The sequence below is a fragment of the Vulpes lagopus genome, chromosome 10 (genome assembly GCF_018345385.1).
Source record: "Vulpes lagopus strain Blue_001 chromosome 10, ASM1834538v1, whole genome shotgun sequence".
Classification (NCBI taxonomy): domain Eukaryota; kingdom Metazoa; phylum Chordata; class Mammalia; order Carnivora; family Canidae; genus Vulpes; species Vulpes lagopus.
In genome coordinates this window covers 16,651,405-16,667,728 of record NC_054833.1, presented here as the reverse complement: position 1 = coordinate 16,667,728, position 16,324 = coordinate 16,651,405, and the positions used below count along the sequence as shown (strand labels likewise).

Below are 16,324 nucleotides of genomic sequence, written 5' to 3'. Positions count from 1 at the left end.
TGACTTTGACTATTGAAGACGCTTCATATTAATGGAATCATACAGGTTTGGCCCTTCTGTGACTGGCTGATTTCATTTAGTATAATATTCTCAAGGTTCATCCATGTTTGTCACATATTACAAGATGTCCTTTTTCAAAGCTGAATAATATTTCATTGTATGTGTACCACATTTTCTTTACCCATTCATCTGTTGATGAATATTTAGGTTGTTTATATATCTTGGCTATTGTGAATAATGTTGCAATGAACATAGGGGTGCTAATATCTCTTTAAGATCCTGATTTTAATTCTTTTGAGTAAACCTCTAGAAGCAGAGTTGCTGGATATATTACAAAGCTACAGTAATTAAAACAGTATGTCACTGGCATAAATATAGACAAATAGGCAATTAAAACAGACTAGAGAACCCAGAAATAACTCCATGCATGTAGTCAACTGATCTTCAAGAATATAAAATGGAAAAGGTATGATCTTTTCAACATATGGTGCTGAAAAAACTGGGTATCCATATGCAAAGGAAAGAAATTGGATCCTTACCTTATACCACACACAAAAATCAACTCAAAGTGGATTAAAGATTTAAATATAAGACTTGAAACTGTAAAAATTCTATAAAAAATCATAAGGAGAAAGTTTCATGACATTAGTTTTGCCAATGATTTCATAGATATGAAAATGGCTTTTAAACATACAGGCAAGAAAAGCAAAAATGGACTAGTGGGACTATTTCAAACTCAAAAGCTTCTGTAAAGCAAAGGAAACCACCAACAGAGCGAAAAGTCTCCCTAGCACTTTTTATACTCGAATTTGTTGCTTTTCTGTTTCTTCATATACATACGTTGCTTGCTTAATGAGTGACCTGGAAAGCCAAACCCTAAGATATTCAGAATCAAAGCTGAAGGATGATACTTCTCTTGGTGATTTTGGCAGGGGGGTGGGTGGAAAGAATGGGAAGAAATTGGGTTGGAAGGAAGAGAAAAAAATAATTTTACATAAGCTTCTCAGGAAATTTACCAGGTTATTATTGGATATCCTTGTTTCTGGTTGGCCCCTAGTTTGAAGAGACAAGTATAATGGTTTACAGAAAAAAGGAGATCTCTCTATTATGGAGAGAAAACATTTCCCTGAAAGTTGATTAGCTTCTCAGCTGGACTTTGTGATAGCTGTTACAAACAAACAAGGACATTTCCTTTTTCTTTTTTTTTCTTTTCTTAAGACTCTATTTATTTGAGAGAAAGCATACATGAGAGAGAGGGGGGGAGAGAGAGAAAGAGAGAGAGGGAGAGAGAGAGAGCACGAGTAGGGTGGGGGATGAGGAGGGCAGAAGGAGAGGGAGAAATAGACTCCTCACTGAGTAGGGTACCCAACACAGGACTGGATCCCAGGACCCCAGTGTTATGACCTGAGCCAAAGGCAGATGCTTAACCAACTGAGCCACCCAGGTGCCCTAACCAAGGACATTTCTATCTTAGACATATAGATGTGAATCTAACTTCTTTTCTCTAATCATACAGTCACAGCTCAAATGCACAACAAGACTGGAGACTGAACACCCTGAACCCAAAGCACTGAAGCACCTTACCTGAGACAATACAAATATAAAATCAAAGAAGAAATGATGAACAGCAACACGTAAATTAACACGGTGAGCATTATACCGAGAACTCCCGATTCCATGGTTCTTACAAACACCCAGTACAGCTTTGCTGCATCAGCTATGGGAGTGTCCCCATTATGCATAAGCCTCTGAGAAAAGAAAAGAAAATTTAAGAAATAAGGATGGAAACACTGATCATCAAGTTAGATTAATTTAAATACATGAAAACCATTTGATACCATAATTTGTTTTTAAATTAAATTCTCAAGATACTAAAGATCACCAGATCTTCAGCTATGCAAAAGAAAAGAAAAAGACTGGGTTTGCATGGCTGGTTTAGCAGTTGTTTTTTTTTTTTTCTTTTTTTCTCTTTTTTCCCTATAAGCTTTTAAATGTGTACACTCTACATGCAATTCATAAAGGAAAAACCATGTATTATTTATGTACTATTAACTTCTGAACTTAATGATCACAAGATATGAAGAAATTAAATATGATGGTGGAAATACCCCTTTCTCATTGAAGCAGATTTGAAAGGAATTTAATTTGTGCTATGCATAAAATAGATGGCTTATTTTAGAAACTTATAAAAAAGTTATCAGGCTATTTAATGTGAGCTTGAAAACCAAAATTTACATTAGGTCAATTTAACCATAAGTTCTTATTTTAGACAATGAAAACATATTCTGTATGAATTAGAAATAAATACAAGGCAATGAGGTCTTTAAAAAAAATATTAAATGCTACAGACCTAGAACATTGCCATTTGACATCTTCGACCCTTTAATTTTACAAAACATATGTGTTCTGTAATTATGACTTTCTGGTATCAGGTGGAAGTAGTATGTAATGTAAATGTAAATAAAGCATATTTTCTTCAGTGTAAGAAAGGAGGAAGAATTTATTAACTTTTTAAACTGACAATTATATAAGTAAGTATAGCTTAAAAGAGCATGGTCAAAACTAATCCATACTACAAATGTATAGATAAAAACAGAAGCTCAGAAACACACACACACACACACACACACACACAAACACAAACAAAAAAAAAAAAACAGAAGCTCAGAGAGGTTAATCTATGTCTTCCCTTTCCCAAAATATCCTTTAACATTTGAACAATGACTAGAAGTCAGATATTCTGACTCCCAACCGATATTTCTTTTATTACTACACTAAAACTTTGATTTTTATATTCTCTACTTATTAATTGGTCTACCTTGCAGAATGTGAATCTGTCACTTGGGCTTTAGGTGAAGATTGGTTAAGTGTTGTCATACATTTCTCCTATTCTAGATCTTCCCCTACTACTATTTCTTAAAGGTAAAGAAAGAGACATAGGATTCACTGATGACATACACAGATAATGATATATATTTGATGCCAATAACATAATCTAATCAATAGATGCTAATCATCCATTTGGTCCACACATGCTGTTGTGAATACTCACCATGTGTCATTAAGCTCTGAAGGTAGAAGAGTGACTAAAATTAGATAAAAGCCCCAAGTTCTTGGAGTTTACACTTAAGTTGGGGTAGGGGCGCTGAGGGATAAGCAAGTAAGATTAAGCAATAAATATGGTATGTTAGAAGATGGCATTTTTTTTTTAAAGATTTTATTTATTCATGATAGAGAAAGAGAGGCAGAGACACAGGCAGAGAGAGAAGCAGGCTCCATGCAGAGAGCCCGACATGGGACTCGATCCCGGGACTCCAAGATCACGCCTGGGCCAAAGGCAGGCGCTAAACTATTGAGCCACCCAGGGATCCCAGAAGATGGCATTTTGAAGAAAAACATGAAACAGAAAAAAGTATAGGAGGGATGGAGGTGTATTATTAAATATTGAAATAAGAAAAGATGTCATTTGAACAAAGACTTGGAGGATATAAGGGAATGAGTGATATGCCAGATGGCATTCATCACACAGTGCCCATACTTCATCTTTGTGTATGTGATTCTGCAACTAGACTGTAAGTTCCTGCGTGGATCAGGGCAAGGGCTGTTACATCCTGTATTGTACATAGAGCATAAGTATCATTACTTCATTATAATCCTCATCCTTGTTCCTTTCAGTTTATATGTATGGTGCCTTGGATTTTTCAAGGTGTATTTCCAATTGGTTGTCCCAACAATACTGTGAAGTGAGTAAGGTAGATGGGACTATTTGTAGGTATTATTACTTTTTTTGATACATCTGAAGCAGTTGAAGACTGACTTATCTAATGTCATTATAGCTGACAAATGGCAGAGCTGTGACCGGAACGCACTTTCCCCAACTCCAAGTCTATCCTCTTTCTATTAATCCGTGATCACTTCCAGTGGATTTTCAAGAATCATTTGCTGAATGAAGACACTTGCAGTGTACCTTTGTTTGATCTTTGTTCTTATGTATTATTCTTATCCACCTATATTGAAGAAACAGTGTCATATTTACTGTTTCTGTTAAAATCCTGTGCAGAATATAGAGCCAATAAATACATGCTGATCAATTAAAACATTCAACAGCAAATCCTTCCTCTACTTTTTATCTAGATTGGGGCTCAGGCAGAGAAAGAATTTATGAACTCAGGGTAATTGTTGTATCATCAATGGGGATCCGGGAATGCTTTGCCAACCTCTGAGCCAGCAAACTGAGAGACTAACAAAATGTTATTAGCAGCAACAGCCACTCAATGCCTCAGCCTCAAACCATTCCATCTGCCACATCTCTTTTTAGATTGCCATTTAAAAAAAAAAATGAATCCAGAACATAATATATTGGTAAAGTAAGGTAGCCTCTCTCTTGGTTGGCTGACCAGGATCAAATACAAGTGATCCCTGGCTTTATCTGCTGAAAGGAAGTGCTGAAAGAACTGGAAGGATGAACCCAGGCAAGTTGAATCTCATGAGTGACATTCAATCTATGATAACTATGATCCCATGTGGAGCAGCAGTTCTCTAAATTTAATGAGCATGCGAATCATCTGGAAGGCTTGTTAAAACACAATAGGCCCTTCTCAGAGGCTGGGCCCCTTCCCAGACTTTTTGACTTCACAGATTTGGGGCTGGGTCTGACATCTTACATTTCAATTTGCATTGCAATTAAATTCCCTGGTGAAATTGATGCTATTTGTCCAGTGGCCTCACTTTGAGAACCACTGCTTTAGAGCAGGACTTTCCAAACTTGGTGTGCTGATAAGTCACTGGAGAGCATGTTAGAATGTGACTTTTGATTTAATTAATGGGCGTGTCCATGTGTGGGCCCCAGTGCTGCCACTCTGTGGATTGCATGCAGCTTTAAAGTTTTTTAAAGACAGCAAAATTAGATGTCATCTGCAATGAAGCCTGATGGATTCTAACCGGAGAGTCAATAATTGTGCAGATTGGGAACCAGCCTTCAGCTTTTCTCTCCAAGTGGAGAAAGATATGGGTGCTATAATCATCTATTAGAATCCAAGTCAGCTTCCATCAGGTTACAGACCTCTGAACCGGTGCTGAGATGGCCCTGCTGGAGGCTGCTTTCCTGTAGATTACATCAGAGGCCCCAGAGTAAATTTAGACCGCTCATTTTGTCAGCCGCCTTGATACAGTGGACCACTCAGCTATTAATCTCTCTAGAGGACCTGATTGGAATAAGGAGAGCCATTCCAGGAGGGCTGCACACATTCTGTATGATGAGATCTCAGAAGATGATAGACACAGCTGCTCATCCTCCCCACACAGCTTCACGTGTGGTATTGCCATAGGATCAGAGTGGCACCCCATCTGCTCAATATGCACATCAGGCCTCTGGCAGAAATTGTGAGATGCCACGGAAAAGGATCCTTTCGGAATGCCAACAGCATTCCTCTCTACACCTCCTGTTCAACCATCCTTGATGACATGCCCCGCCCCCAACCGTAAGTCTGAGGGAAGTCAGAATGTGGACAAAGTCCAGTTGGCTCCAGCTCAATCCACTCAGAATCCGAATAAGGTTGATGATCAAGGGGGAAAAAACTAAGAGATGGGGTTGAAAATGCAACCACTTCCGACCTGTCACCAAGGTGTTCAATGGTATTGAGACTCCAGAGGGTGGTTGCTGACTTGGAAACAAGTCAGCCTTCCAAACGTTCCTTGGTGCCTGGCTCTTCCTTTAATCTTCAGCAGTGAGACTAAAAAAATAGAAACGTTGGTAGGCTCAATGTGCACTGCTTTTAATTCATTTTAATAATGTTAAATGATCTATATGATTGCAGGTCAACTAGCACACTTGTTTACAGGTTCTGAGCATCTCTAGCAGAGCACGTGCCACTTAGAAATAAGCTATCAGAACCCTCACACGGAGCCTACCAAGCCATTAATAGACTCAGTGCATCCAGGTCCCCAGTCTTGTTGAGAACACCCCAGGAACCTTGAGCAAGTGAAAGTCCAGCCTAGCAAACAAAGGAAATGGAGAGTAAAGCACCCAGCACCTTGTCACAGTGCTGCCTGGCCCATACACCAACAACTTTGGCATCACCTAGGAATCTGTTAAAATGCAGAATCGCAGACCCCTCCAGCTGCTGACTCAGAATTTACATTTTCATAGGATTTCATTCTGAAAGCACATTTCAAACACTGTTAATGAGTAGAGTCCATCAAAATGCCCACCTCTGTAATCCGTTTGGCCCAATGAGTACAGTCTAAACACGCATAACCCAATTGTAAACTTTTTTTTTCTTCTTGAAAGGAGAAATACATCAGGTATGGAATATTATTTGGTAACTTAAGATAATTTTATAACTGACTATTTGATCATATTGATTTATTTATAGTATCCATCTGCTCTCTTACTTGGGGCCATATTTCATAGCCAGATCTAGAGTACATAATTTAGTTGAAATTCAGATTTCCTTTCATTTCGTGAGCATTATGAAAGTCAAAATAGGTGCCTACATTTTTAAATTTCAGTTATTACTTATAATTGTTTACAAAGCTCTACTTCTTCTTGAGTATATTTATTACAGAAGACTATTAGATCACAAAGCAAATAAGTAACGTAATCAATTGAAGGAACTACAGTATGATCACTTTTTTAATAAAGTGTGGCTATGAAAATCCTTATACTAAAAACAAAGTCACCAATAAAATGTTATCAAATAAAACTTCACTGTAATAATTTTGAAAATTCACCAATTAGTTTGGATTTGATCTCCAACATTATTTCCTTCTTATTTTGGAAGTTTTCATTTAAGAGAGTTCAAAGCACTTCAACTGATTATAAGAGACATCCATCATTTTTTTATGATGAAGAACTTAATAACTTCTATTTAAGATAAATACTGAATTGTTTATGATTACTGAAACTTCCCATGTCAACTGATTCGTGCACTAAAGCTAAATTCTATGTCAAGAACTCATATCCCGATTATTGTACTTGACTTACCCCCAGGACAGTATCCACTATAAACACTGCCAACGGGTCCAGAATTGTCCATAGGCCCATGGTGATGATTAACTTTGACAAGACGTCAGGGCAGGAGGCAAACAGTAGCTGACAACCCCATCTGATCAGAACCAAAGGAAGTATCACTGCATTCAGACCTAAAGGTCCCACCACAACCACAAGCAACTCTTCTGCAATTTGAAGGGAGGAGGTTGGGTAGCAAAGCTCAACGGTGAAAGGGGAAAAGTGGAATCTGTGGGAAAACAAAATAAACATATGTGTAAACAAGAGAAACTATACAAAATGCCAGGGATACAAAGTAATTTTTAAATGATATGCTTTCTTTTTTTTAATATAGGAAACTTGACACTTAATACTGCCCCCAAATTGCATGTCAGAAGGCTTCATCTTTTCCCAACCCCGTAGGGACCACCGTAAGAGCTCACATTCTAGTAAAAGGCAGATTCCATCTTGTCCATTGTTCTTGTGTCATAGATAAGCATAGAAAGAATAACAATTCTATCCACTGGGCGAAGTACTCTAGAAGAGCTGCCCTGCAGATAACACATACTCACAGGCAGGCTATTTGGACTACAAAATATACCTGTGGACTTAGGGACGGGTCAGCCTCTATCAGAAACCAGAAATGTAAGTAAGCCAGTCTAATCATTCTGATTTTTAACATACCTGATTAATTTTGCTGTGATTCCTCTAAATAGACCCTGAAATACAAAACAACACTGCTCTGTGACCAATAAAAATATCCTATCTCTTAGCTGTTCCAAAAGGAACAACTTGACACCACCTAAAAACCGATGGGTTGAATCCAAGGTGAGCCCAGTCATTCAAGCAGCCTTGACCCAGGCGTTGGCACCCTTTTTCTATAGCAAAGTGAGATTTCATTGTGCTCTAAGTTCCCCTGACCCCATTTCAGCCATTGTCATTCTGCTCATGCACCCTCTTTGCCAATTCTCCACTAAAAAGAGTTCTTCATTTTATCCACTCCCTGACCTTTGCTTTGAAGGAAGTTTTATGCATTGTTCTTATGCTGTTGTGAATGTCAAATGAAGTAGCGTGTGTACAGTTCTTAGCAGAGGACCTAACACAGAGTAAGAGCAGAAGAAATGCTCGGTGTCACTGTAGTTACTGTCATGTCTCATGACAACAGTCTGACACGGAGCTACTGTACGATTCAAGCCTGTAGATCCAGACAATAGCCAACCAAATATCCTGACATCTCTAAGATGTTCTGATGCTTGAGAAATCAGTCGCCAAGGTATTTTTCTTGCAGTATTATTTTATTAACAGCCAATAAAGATAGAGCTTTCTTTCTTCCTTATGTTTTTTATTGAAGGAGTAAAAACGCAGTTAGCAAAAAGCAACTAGCTCAAGCATATGACATAGGTCCTTTCTGCTTTGGACCCTTACACAAAGGAAAGAAAAAAGAGAGTTAAAAAAAGAGAGAGAGAGAGAGAGAGAAGGGAAGAAAAATAGTATCTGTATAAAAGATTCGAAGATACAGTAACTTAGGGATGTGTAACTGTGCATATTCTAAAGCATTTGTATGTTTAGGATTTAATTTCAAAACAGTCAAAAACTCTGTGTGTATATATAATACACGTATATTTTTTCTCAGTGTCTTAAAGTTATTTGCAATCTTCTTAATTGAAAGTAGATACACATCTTTATTTTTATCTGAAACATCTACATTTGAGAAAATGAATTCTTCTTGTATTGATTTCTATCTGTCTATCTATAGTGTCTATGGAGTCATGTTTATGGAGAGATAACCTGTAAAGCGTCATCTTTTTCCAGAGTATAATGGCCCCGAAAGCTGCCTGGGTTTGAGTTTGGTAATTGTTCGAATTCAATCATTTTGCAGAAGAAGCAATCTTTGCCTCTCTGAGTATAGGTATAAATCATACTTACATTACTTCTAAAATACCTTCAGCCTGAGTCACTCTGATAAAATCAAAACAGAATAAAATGTAGTTGCTAAATTCCTTTTTGGATTCTGCTCAGATATTAGAACATACTTGAATCTGCTAAATTTTAAATAAATATTGATGCACCAGTTATGCATTTGTATATACAGGCCCACAAGATGAGAACATAACTGTAATCGACGTTCCTGCTCTTAGACATTTTTGTCTTTTCAAATCATACCTGCATTTTAGGTCTTCCAGTAAATGGACAGAGAGGAATTTTGTACTTTCATTTGGCCTATCAAGATGAAAATGCATCCCTTTGACTTCCAGGAGAAAACACTCACTTTGTAACAGGAGTTGAAATGGCCTGAAGGAGAAGCCACTGGCCAAGGTAATGCAGGTAGAGCCTCAGGAACCAGAGGGAAGCCATCAGCAGGATGATGTACCAGAAGCCCTGGCTTCGCCACTGAGCTAACTGAAGTTCTGAAAACACTGACACCCTCACAAAATGGAGATGCTTGAAGAATCCTCCAGATCCAGTACCACCAGCCACTGAAGAAGAGCTATAAACAAAGAAATAATGAATTCAGAGCTCAAGGTACAGCCAGCAATAAAAATATTTTGAAGCCATAATAAAGACGTGAAAATAAAATTGAATGAAATTATTTCTTAAATACTTGGACTCAGATGATGTATGTTTCTTTCTTGCTGTAATCGCAGACTAAAAGGGAGCATGGAAAGAAGCACGCAAATGGAAACGGAAAACAAAATCACAATGAAGTATCTCCTCACATCTACTAGGATAACTACCATCAGGAAAAGGAAAAAAGGAAAAGAAAAGAAAGTCACGAAAGAACAAGTGTTGATGAGGAGACGGAAAAATAGGAATGTAAACTGGTGCAATTGCTATGGTACACAGTACGTCAGGTTCTCAAAAAAATAGAACTATCATGGGGCGCCTGGGTGGCTTGGTTGGTTGATCATCTGACTCTTGATTTTGGCTCAGGTCATGATCTCAGGGTAGTGGGCGGGAGCATCAAGTCAGGCTCTACGCTGGGATTCTCTCTCTTCTTCTCTCCCTGACCCTTCCCTTCTCCTGCCCTATTCATGCCTTCTCTCTCTTAAAAATAAATTAATTAATTAAAAATAACATAACACAAACTAAAATAAAATAAAATATTGAATTACCGTATGATCCAGCAATACTCCTGTTGTATATATGCAAAAGAGTTCAAAGCTAAATCTCAAATGGGCATTTGTACACCTATGTCTATAGCAACATTATTCACAATAGCCAAAAGGTAGAAGCAACCTAAATGTTCCACAAATGAATTATTATTCAGCCTTTAAAAAGGAAGGAACTTCTGACATGGTACAATGTGACTGAACCTAGAGGACATTATGCTAAATGAATTAAGCCAGTCATATAAAGACAAATCCTGTATGCTGCACTTATACATGGTAGTCAAATTCACAAAGATAGAAAGTAAAATAAGGCTTACAAGAGCAGGGGCAGGGGGAGCTGGTTCGGGGGGAGAGGTTTAATGGTACAAGGTTGCAGTTTTGCAAAATGAAAAAGTTGTGGAGATTGGTTGCACAATGATGTGAATGTACTTAGTATTGCTGAACCATATGTTTAAAAATGGTTAGGATGATAAATTTTATGCTAAGTGTATTTTACAATAATCAGAAATTTTAAGAGAAATACGGAAGTGAATTATTATAAACAAAAAACTTATTTTTAAAAATCTTTAAAATCCATAATATATTCCTGCTTATCTCACCCACCCATAGTGATCTCTATTAAAATTATATTTTGTTATTTGCATATAGCTTGTTCAAAGTTCACTGTTTTATTTAAAAAATTGAAATGAGCTAATGTACGATCAAAAATATGTGAACGAGAATTTGAAACTTAAAGGTTCTTTTATTTCTTAACAATACTGATATTTTGGGTTGAAACTAAACATAAAATAAGCAAATGCAAAATGTTCTAACTTAGGTCAGGTTTTCTCTCTCTGTTTGCTGTTGGGATCAAGAGATGTTTTCAAAGTTTCTAAAATTGGAGTTTTTGTAGGAAAGAAGATGAAGTATCTGAAAATAATTTAGAGGCAGAACTCATTCCCCACCCAGTCTCGAGCATATATAGAGTATATTAGCTTAATGACTACAGCTCTGGACTCTTATCTACACAGAATTCCTTTCAATGCCTTAGTTTGCTCACATGGAAAGGGGAGATGATAACAGTACCCATACTCCACGGGCAGTATGACGACTAAATTAAGAGACGTGAAACACTCTGAACAGTGCTAATCCTGTGCTACCATCACACAATAACAAAAACTCAATCCACTGCTTCACTCCCTTCCACTATTTACCAGAACTACTTTGAAATTGGCCAAGAAATGTAGAAGACAATATGGTTCTCTTTATTTTTAAAGGGATAGAAACAGGATGGGCATATGTTGTTTAATTCGAACTAAGGACAGCCCGGGTGGCTCAGGGGTTTAGAGGTGCCTTCAGCCCAGGGCCTGATCCTGGAGTCCCAGGATTGATTCCCACATCGGGCTCCCTGCATGGAGCCTGCTTCTCCCTCTGCCTCTCTCTCTCTCTCTCTCTCTCTCTTTCTCTGTCTCTCATGAATGAATGAATGAATGAATGAATGAATGAATAAATAAATAAATAATTTAAAATCAATCAATCTTTAATTCAAACCGTAAATATTATCAGTGTATACCATCACCAGCTTAGTAAAATGTTGGTTTTATAAAATCCGTTAAAATCCGTGATCGACCTTTATAATAGCTAGTCTCCAAATCCCGGGGTAGCGTGTCTGATTCTCTTCTAGAAGAGTAATTCCGAATAATTCAGTAAATTCCTCAATCAAAAAAGTGGTCTTGATTAAAAGTGTCTTACCAAAGGAGAAGCTAGTATGATAGGAAGTAACTCCGTGACAGTGATAAACCACAGCAAGTCGAGGCAATGTGAGGACATAACAGAAATGAAATTCAGAGGCAGATTCAAAAGATTATATATACAAAAGCTCAACTCTGTCTGAAGATTATTTGAGTATGATGATAATTGTACCGTGAAAAGGAGAAGATAAATAATAGAAACAAGAGTCTTTGGGGCGATAAAAGAAAAAAACTGATAACAAGTAAAAGAAAACTCATATTGTCCTTAGAATGCCAATCCATGACTTTAGCCTTTTGGTCGCACAGGACTAATGAGACATTGAACTTGACACTGACAGATCCTTTTTGTTGTTCTTGTGTGTCTTTTGCCATAAAGATGTACAGCGTCATCTGACCCATCTATGTGCAGTCTGTGCTGAGCATGCTTTTCAATTAACACAAACGAGGAACAGCTAAACAGGAAACAGGCCCCGGAGAGGTTTTGGTTTACCGATGGTAATAGAGTCCTCACAGAAGGATTCCAGAATACCTTACTACATTTATCATCGTGTGAAATGAAATCCAGAACTTTCTAAACTGCTAAAGCAAAATATTCTGTGCGTGCTCCTCTTCAGTTAATTATCCTGTTGCTGTTTTGCCTCTTCAAAGAGAAGAGAAAATCAAATACAGATTTGGCATTGTGTTGTTTGCAAAAACCCAGAAAATCTCAAATGATGCAAAACAGAAGAGACAGTAGCTTATTTGACCTTTGGAAATTTCCACTCTTCTTTTCACATCCATTGATATAAATGACTAAGCAGTTTAAATGTTTATGCACAGAACCCACTATAAAGTCATACTTTGGTCGTTAGTTTCCCTGATAAATATTTCCCACCAGCATTCAGATACGCATGCGTGTTGGTGGAACATTTGAGTTAGGACAATTTATATTGAATTCAAAATACTTAATTACTCTGTACCTAGTTAACACAATTCAATATTTGTTTTTACTTGTTTGTTTAACAGTGATAACTATAATATCTGGAGCAAATAATTAGGAAAGACCTGGAATCAATCATTTAGAGTTTGAAAAATTATAGACTGCAAAGTTAGAAATTAATGCAGACATAAGTTGATGCCAGATGATGGGAAATAGAAGCAAATATCAATAACCTTGTTAGGTGAACAAAAGTAAGTCGTCAGGAATAGCCTTACAAACAATCTCCTATGACAGTGACAGTCCTTTTCTCTTAATGATTTTGAATTTGTACCTGAAATCCAAATGGGTACTGAAAGTGAATTGCATCCACAACTATCTCTCCATATATCGTTCTCTAAATATATTTCATTCAAAAGAAAATTCTGCATCCATGTTTTGAAATTTTCTTGAAAGAAAGCATCGCTTTTATTCTTGTATACATGTAAGGCACATTATAAAATGCAGTGCCATTGTACAATATCTTCATCCACATTTCAACTGTTCTTTCCTTTTCTGTAATCTTTCTTGGTTATGTACAAAGAGTATGACCATCAAAAGGATAATAAATGGCCTCTGCCACTGGGGTGTGTAATACGTATAGTGGGAATTGATTTGTTGGTTATGAAGGAAGCCATAGAGCACACAGATCACTGCAAAATCACATTGAGGCCAGCAGCTACTCCTCAGTTCATGCAGGCGACTCCTCTATCGCTCACGGGGTGAGCTGCCAGAGGCTGAGAAGAATGGTCAGGTCATCCAGTATTCAGCTATTAAATGAAACCTATTTCTCTGAACTTCAGCCACATTTCATATGACACACATATATCCCCCTTCCATGCCCAGTCCTTATAGAGACCCGATATCAAACAAGATTTCTATGATCCATCAGTGTAATAATAAAAAAAAAGACCAAAATTGCTTTAAAAAAAAAAAAAAAAGCATGGAATGCATTCTTAAACTCTCTTCTACAGTGAACAGGAGTCCTTAGGGATTTGTATACAACCAGACTCCATCATTCATCAGCTGTGCATAATAATCCTTTTAAAAAGACACTATCGATAAATGCCACTAAAATTTCCATACTCCCTTTTTCTGGTATAACTAACCATACTGTAGCATCTTTTAAATCAAGGAGCTTTTTTTTTTTTTTTTTTTTTTTTACTTTTGTGTAATTCCTTTGAGTTTTTCTCATTTCTCTTTTCATCATGTTCCATTTATGAAGTTTTGGAACATGGAATCCTCGGTGATTGTGAAACTTTTCCTGAAGCTTATATTTAGCATTTCAGGGAATCATTACAATAATGGTATCAAAGAAATATGGATAGGTCATAGCATGTTAATGTTGGAGAAGGCCTCATCACAGTCCCTCACTTTTGCAGAACCTGAAGTAAAGCCCCAGTGAGTTAAGTGATTTCCCCAAGTTGGCACAACTCATAAATTTTCTAACTCCTGTCTGCTGACTTGCCATGAGGAACTCTCCCATTGGTTTAGAAAGACAAGAACCACTAGGCTGCTTGAAAATGAGCCCCTTTATTTGAAACCTGAAAGAAGGAAAGGGTTCTTCTTTTGTGGAAGCTGGTTTAATGGGACACAACTCACTCACTCAACAGATCATTATTAAATGAATGTATTCGTCAGGCCCTGTGATGATGTAGTGGCAGGATAGTGGCCTCCCACCAGATATGTCCACACTCTAATCCCTGTAACGAGTGATTATGTTAAATTATTTGGCAAAGTGGAATTAAAGTAGCAGAATGGAATTAAGTTTGCTAAGCAATTGAGTTTAAAATAGATTATTACAGATTATTTGGATGGGCCCAATGAATCCACAAGAGTCCTTAAAGAGTGAAGTAGGAAGCAGAAGACACAGAAAGACAACCAGAGGAGAACCAGAAGAATGGCAGTGTGAGAAAGACTTGGCCCAAATTCATTGGCTTTGAAGATGGAAGAAAGGAGCCAGGAGGCAAGGGATGAGGCCAACTTCTAGGAGCTGGAGCAAGCAAGGAAACATTTTCCCTAGAATACAGAAAAAAAATGTGGTTCTGCTGACACCTAATTTTGGCCCAGTGAGACCCACTGCAGACTTCTTTTTTTATTATTTACATTCAATTAATTAACCTATAATGTATTATTGGTTTCAGGTCAGTGATTCATCAGTCATGTAACACCCAGTACTCATTACATCACATGCCCTCCTTAATGCCCATCACCCAGTTACCTCATCCCCACACCCCCTTCCCCTCCAGGGACCCTCAGTTTATTTCCTATGATTAAGAGTCTCTTGCAGACTTCTGACTTCCAGAACTGAAAAATAATAAACTTGTGTTGCTTTAAGCCACAAGCTTGTGGTAATGTGGGAAAGCAGTGGTAGAATACTAACATAGATGGGTTCTTGATTTTCACAGATGAGCAACATTGTCACCCTCACTCACCCACAGAAATGTCAGTCTGTTGGTAGAGACAGATGAGTGAAAGACAAAATCCAGGGATAAATGGGACGCCCAAGTGACTCAGTGGTTGAGCATCTGCCTTTGGCTCAGGGTGTGACCCTGGAACGCTGGGATCGAGTCCCGCATCAGGCTTCCCTCAGGGAGCCTGCTTCTCCTTCTGCCTGTGTCTCTGGTCTCTCCGTGTGTCTCTTATGAATAAATAAATAAATAAAATATTAAAAACAAATAATCCGGGGATAAAATCCAGGGTGGGAAGTGTAATAGCAACATCCAGAAGGTTATGAGAGAGCACAAGATGGTTACCTAGCTCAAAATGGGTCTAAGAAGACTTCTCTCCTGACACCTGTGAGGTCAAGAATTAAACAAATGAGAGGAGGGGATACAGCCCAGAGGGCATGCCATCACATATGCAATTCTCAGAAGAATAGAGTTCCATTTCTAAAACTGAAAATAAGTTGAATTGGGTAGAGAAAGTCCTAGTAGGTGAAGACAGTTACAGAAGTGGAAGGAGTCGGCATGTGGAGGCCTGGCAGGTGGATGCCATACTGCACTGCCTGGACTCCATCTTGCCACTCTCGGTAGCCCTGGAGTATTTTAGCAGAGAGGAAACAGGGGGTGTCATATTCATGTTTTAGAAACACTGCTCAGGTTGCAAGGGGGAAATAGTTTGGGGAGGGTCCAGACCAAAGGGGAGAACAGATTATGACTTAGAAGATGCCCATCTAGTACTGATCAACTGTGAGCAGAAGTGTAGAGCTTTCAGAAGTATGGCATGGGTGTTTTTTTTGTTGTCACAATAACAAAAAGGGTGGCAAAGGCACCAAGCTTCCTGAAATGTGCTTGAGAGTCTCAAGTGTTGAAGATCTCTCTTGCCCCCACATGAGTTCCCTAGAGCTGCTGAAACTACAAACTGGGTGATTACAAATGATGGAAATGTATTCCCTCACAGTTCTGGAGCCTCCAAGTTCTAAATCAAGGGGTTGGCAGGGCCATGCTTTCTCGGAAGTTTCCAGGCGATGGGGGGGGTGGGTGGCGTTAGTGGGTGGAGGATTCTCTTTGCCTCTTCCAGCTTCTGGTAGCCTCAAGAA

General features: G+C 38.1%; 1 protein-coding gene across 1 annotated transcript in view; it reads right to left on the bottom strand.

Moving 5' to 3' along the window:
- Positions 1 to 16,324, bottom strand: part of LOC121499941 — a 226,941-nt gene that overhangs the window by 84,919 nt on the left and 125,698 nt on the right. The window contains exons 7-9 of the mRNA XM_041771213.1: positions 9,258 to 9,476; positions 6,986 to 7,238; positions 1,585 to 1,748 (exon numbers count right to left, since the gene is read on the bottom strand). Coding sequence (XP_041627147.1) covers positions 1,585 to 1,748; positions 6,986 to 7,238; positions 9,258 to 9,476 — 636 coding nt within the window. The remainder of the gene's footprint in view (positions 1 to 1,584; positions 1,749 to 6,985; positions 7,239 to 9,257; positions 9,477 to 16,324) is intronic.